Below are 4,545 nucleotides of genomic sequence, written 5' to 3'. Positions count from 1 at the left end.
GACCACTTCACACCATTATTATCTACTTAATTATAAAGGACCAACAAAGGTAGAGATCCTGCCCTGAAAAAAGCTCACTATCTCAAATCAGAGTACAAGAGCATTAGGTAGATATTTATGGAAAAGCCAAGGTAGATATGTGTCTGTTTATTTAGACTGCTCATGTACATATTCTTTGGGATATATGTGTATTTGTGGAAGGGAACTAAAATGTATATACCTCTGGAGTTGACACTGACAGGGTCAGGAAAGCAGTTCCATTCGTATGTTATGCCTACCAGAAATCTATCAGTTTAGAATTCAGTTTTGGAAATTACTAGTGAATGGAAAAATATTTTGATATACATGTAATTCACTTAAAATGTATAACTGTTATACTGCGTGCAGTCCTACAAGAATGAATGTAGCAATGTCCCATTTCTGTATTAGTTGCTTTTAAATTCCTTATTAACGCAGTGTTGTTATGGGTTGCTTTTTTAGAATCCCACTTAACGTCAGAGACATTGTCTACTGTACAGGAGTTTCATTGATGGATGAAGATGTATGGGAGTTCATTTGGATGAAATTCCACTCTACCACAGCAGTATCTGAGAAGAAAATACTGTTGGAAGCCTTAACTTGCAGTGATGACAGAAACTTATTAAACAGGTAGAATATTATAGTTACATGTTTGGGGGTTTCCATGAATTATAGTTACAGTAATGATATAGCTAGCTCTCCTCAGCAGTAATATGTAAATATAAATTGTTTTTGAGGTATACACTCACTTTCTCATTGTAGCATGACATCATTTTGTATTGAGGCCCAAGAAAATGTATTCTTTGCATATGATTTCATTTCCAAACCACAATTAGAGTGTGATTTGTTGTTGTTGATTTGATTTTCTTAGTGCTTCTACAAAGGTTTTGATCATTGGGTCTATTGTAGAGTAGATAAAGACATACATGAAACCAAAATTATTTTGAATCTTAACTTTTATTGAAAGCTTTCCACATGCTTCTAGTTATGCTTAAATCCTTTCTGCTTCTAAAGATCTGCAGTTGCATGACTCGAGGGGGTTTTCTGATTCATAAATATGACTAACCTTGGAATCTTGGATATAAAATCAGCACTCTTCTGGGTATTTAAATACACTTTTCAGTAATTTCTGATCTTAAACATGATCCTAAGAGGTGTCATTGTTAGATGATGTGATTTGTTTCTTACTGATGAAAACTAAGCATGGTGTGTTCCTCCCTCCCTCTCCCATCAAATCTCACCGTTAAAGGCTTCTGAATCTGTCCCTCAATTCAGAAGTTGTCCTGGATCAGGATGCAATTGATGTCATAATCCATGTTGCTCGAAATCCACATGGCAGGGATCTTGCCTGGAAGTTTTTCAGAGAGAAATGGAAAATATTAAATACCAGGTACAGATGAAAGTTTAATATTTATCTATGATGTCAAATTTTGTTGTGGTTCTGTTAGTGTTTGATCCATCTATCCTTGTATCTAATCTACTTTCGTTCTATTCATGTATAGATATGTCCGTCTCTACATACAAAATTTACATGTATGTATAAATGTATTTTTCATAGTTGTTTTTAGGAAAACAACTTGTTCATTTCTCTGCATACATATGACCTCGTTGAATTTGTGTGTGATTATCTAGGCTGTATATAAACCAAATCCCATAATCTGATCCTTCTTAAATTAAATTTTGCCCTTTGGGAATTTTGCCTGAGTTACCCTTTGGTCTACATCCATAGTAACCTCACAGACCATTTTGGATGTTTGAGGGATTGATATTTTGAGTTAAAGTACAGGTGGGTAAGAAGGAGAAGATGACCCCTAAAGGCCTAGCCTGTAAGGTATGCTTTTCCTTATTCCTTCTTTATATTTACTGTGGAATATAATGTGGATGCTAGCAACATTACCTTTCTCAGAATCACAGTACATGCTCTCAAAGCTCATCTGAAGTGAATTTTGACATGGAGGCAGGTAGAGAACAAATTAAAGGTACCTTTGTTTTTTTTCTGCATGCTTCTAAGCCTGGTAAGATTCAGTGCAGATCGCTGACAGCTCAGGTTTTTGGTCAGCCAGCAACTCATTCCTGTTCCACAGAGAGTCAGACCTGTCATGACCACCACCAAGAGGATTTTTAGGAAACTCTGAGTTTTGGCAGCTGTCCCAAAAGGTATAAGATTATTGACCTCTGGTGACTGGTAATGCTGCTGCTGTTAAGATTTAGGGAGTTGGTAGCTTTTCAGGTAGTTCAGATGAGCTGGGAAAATTATATTGAGCTGAAAGTTTTGTTTTGGAGGTTTTCAGTGCAGGACCAAACTTTTCAAAAGCAGTTTTCTCAACAAAAGCTCGCCCTGACCCAAGCCAATTTGAAGTTAAAAGAAAGAAACCAAGGGATTCTTTTTATGCTATTTAAATGTCTTCATTTTCTTGAAAGCATTAAGTTGTCTAATTTTATTTCTCCTGACATCCATCAGTGAGGTATCCTAATGTTTTTAAAAAAGCAAGGACTTACCCTTACAACATATGTGGTGGGAAACCTTTGGTTTGTCCAGTCCTCGAGCAGTTTTGTGACACTCCATTCTGGAGCTGGTCAACATTGTGTTGGGCTCCAAATACAAGTCAAAGTAGCCCAAGGGAGCTATAATCATTGAACATCACTGCCCTCCACCCTCCCACTCCCCTGGTTGAACTGTGCATTTCGGGAAATACAGTGCCTCTCAGAACTCCCTGTGGAATGATAGCATCTCCACTGATAGACTGATGTGGCAGATGTTGTATATTACTGGTGTATACTGGAAATTATTTCATTTTATACCAAGTAATTAAAACCTTCCAGAAAATGTTGTTTTAAAGCATCCTAAAATATTCAGTGACACTCTTAAGATATGAAGCAGAGAGATTCCATATTAAGCCCTAGATCTCTTCCTTTTTCACACTATATGTGAAGGATTTTATTGTGAGTTTTTTAGCAAGGCAACATGCCATTCCAAAATATTTTTTAACAATGATATTTCATCATTAATAGATACTTAATTTTATTAAATATTCTAATATGTTGAAATATATGTTAATTTAATTGATATCTCCATTGTATTTTTCCACTGAATTTATTATGAAACACTTAGACATTTGAGACATTAATACAAAATAGCTGTGGGTGATTTATATTATGCTAAAACTAAATATCCTATCATTTCAAAATGCTGTCACAGGGTGGAACAGCAGCAACAAAATAGTGTTTCCATTATATTTCTTGAAGTATATTTTTCACACTTCTCAACCAGAATGTAGATAATGTCTAAAATTTTCAAAAGCATTTTAAGTCCTATTTTCAGAAGTTACTCAGAAACTTTTGAAAAACCTATACCACATCTCATAAAGATCAGTAAGATACAGGCATTTAAAAACCTAATATATTTTTTACCTAGATTACGTTGCATTTTTGAAAATATTATGCTTAGATTTCCATGCCACATTAGAAAATGGAACTGAGACTCCTAAATTACTTGGGCTCTTTCAAAAAATATATCCAACATAAGAATGCCTATGCTCCTTACTGTGATGATCTTGCCATGATGGTCCAGGAAATATGTAAGAGGCAAGGATATAGAGTAATATATTTTATCAGACCAACCACATAGAGAGAGTTTTTAGATATGCTTTTGGCCACAAAGGTTTCCTTCTTTAGATCTCCCCTGTTTTGCAAAATCATTTACATTTGTCTCAAGTGAGGTGGAAGTGTAATAGTCAAACCTAGCATCATTATACATTTTGCATACATGAAAAGACAGTAAAAGTTACAAGCTACTGGAATATCAGGCTAAAGAAAGATTAGGAGCAGCAACAGACTCCATCATTCCTACATGTGCTACTTCTGGGAAGCATAAACACTAGCGTGATGTTCTATAATACCATCACATATCTCTGACAGGCTGGCAAGATAGGTAGCTGAAGATGCATGTTTCCCACCCCAACCCCTACAGACAGTTTTTGTCCATAGTTTTTGCAAAATAATATTTTCTATGGTTATTTTACTTGAGGATTAGCTAGTGAAGAGCATGAAGAAGTGAGCCTGCGTGATGGCTCTTTTCTTTACACCTGTGTGTAGAGGAAGGCCTCCAGTGCATAAGGCCATGGTTTCTAAATAAAAAAAAAAGAAGTCTACTATTTCTTGTTTATTCTGTGGATACAACACAGGCTGCTTGTGAAATAAAATCCCTGCAACCCTTTTTATGAGGTCACTTCTGTAAAGAGATTGGTAATCTTGTCAAAAGACCCCATCAAGAGGACCTTCCAATTTTCCAAACAGTCAATTATGAGACTGAACTGAGAAGGTAACAATAAAGGGCTTTGTTTGAAAGCCTAAACACGCTTAAAGGACCATGAAATCCATACTTCTCCCCATAGGAAGCATTTGCCTCTGGATATGTCAGAGTGACTGAAGCTTTGGAAAAAGAGATGTGTTTACTGAAATCTCCATGAATAATTCAGTTATTAGTGGACAGGGAGTAGGAAATTTGTTACTTGCAACACTTTTCCC

The 4,545-nt window shown here is 35.8% G+C and overlaps 1 protein-coding gene across 1 annotated transcript in view; it reads left to right on the top strand.

Moving 5' to 3' along the window:
• The window catches only part of TRHDE (thyrotropin releasing hormone degrading enzyme), a gene marked incomplete at its 5' end in the record, with an annotated part of 328,250 nt that overhangs the window by 319,527 nt on the left and 4,178 nt on the right, over positions 1–4,545 (top strand). Inside the window, 2 exons of the mRNA XM_006026252.3 lie at positions 481–648; positions 1,268–1,408. Coding sequence (XP_006026314.1) covers positions 481–648; positions 1,268–1,408 — 309 coding nt within the window. The remainder of the gene's footprint in view (positions 1–480; positions 649–1,267; positions 1,409–4,545) is intronic.

Source organism: Alligator sinensis, unplaced genomic scaffold (assembly GCF_000455745.1).
Source record: "Alligator sinensis unplaced genomic scaffold, ASM45574v1 scaffold1021_1, whole genome shotgun sequence".
NCBI lineage: Eukaryota > Metazoa > Chordata > Crocodylia > Alligatoridae > Alligator > Alligator sinensis.
The sequence above is the reverse complement of the archived record's forward strand: the minus strand, read 5'-3'. Positions and strand labels throughout refer to the sequence as shown.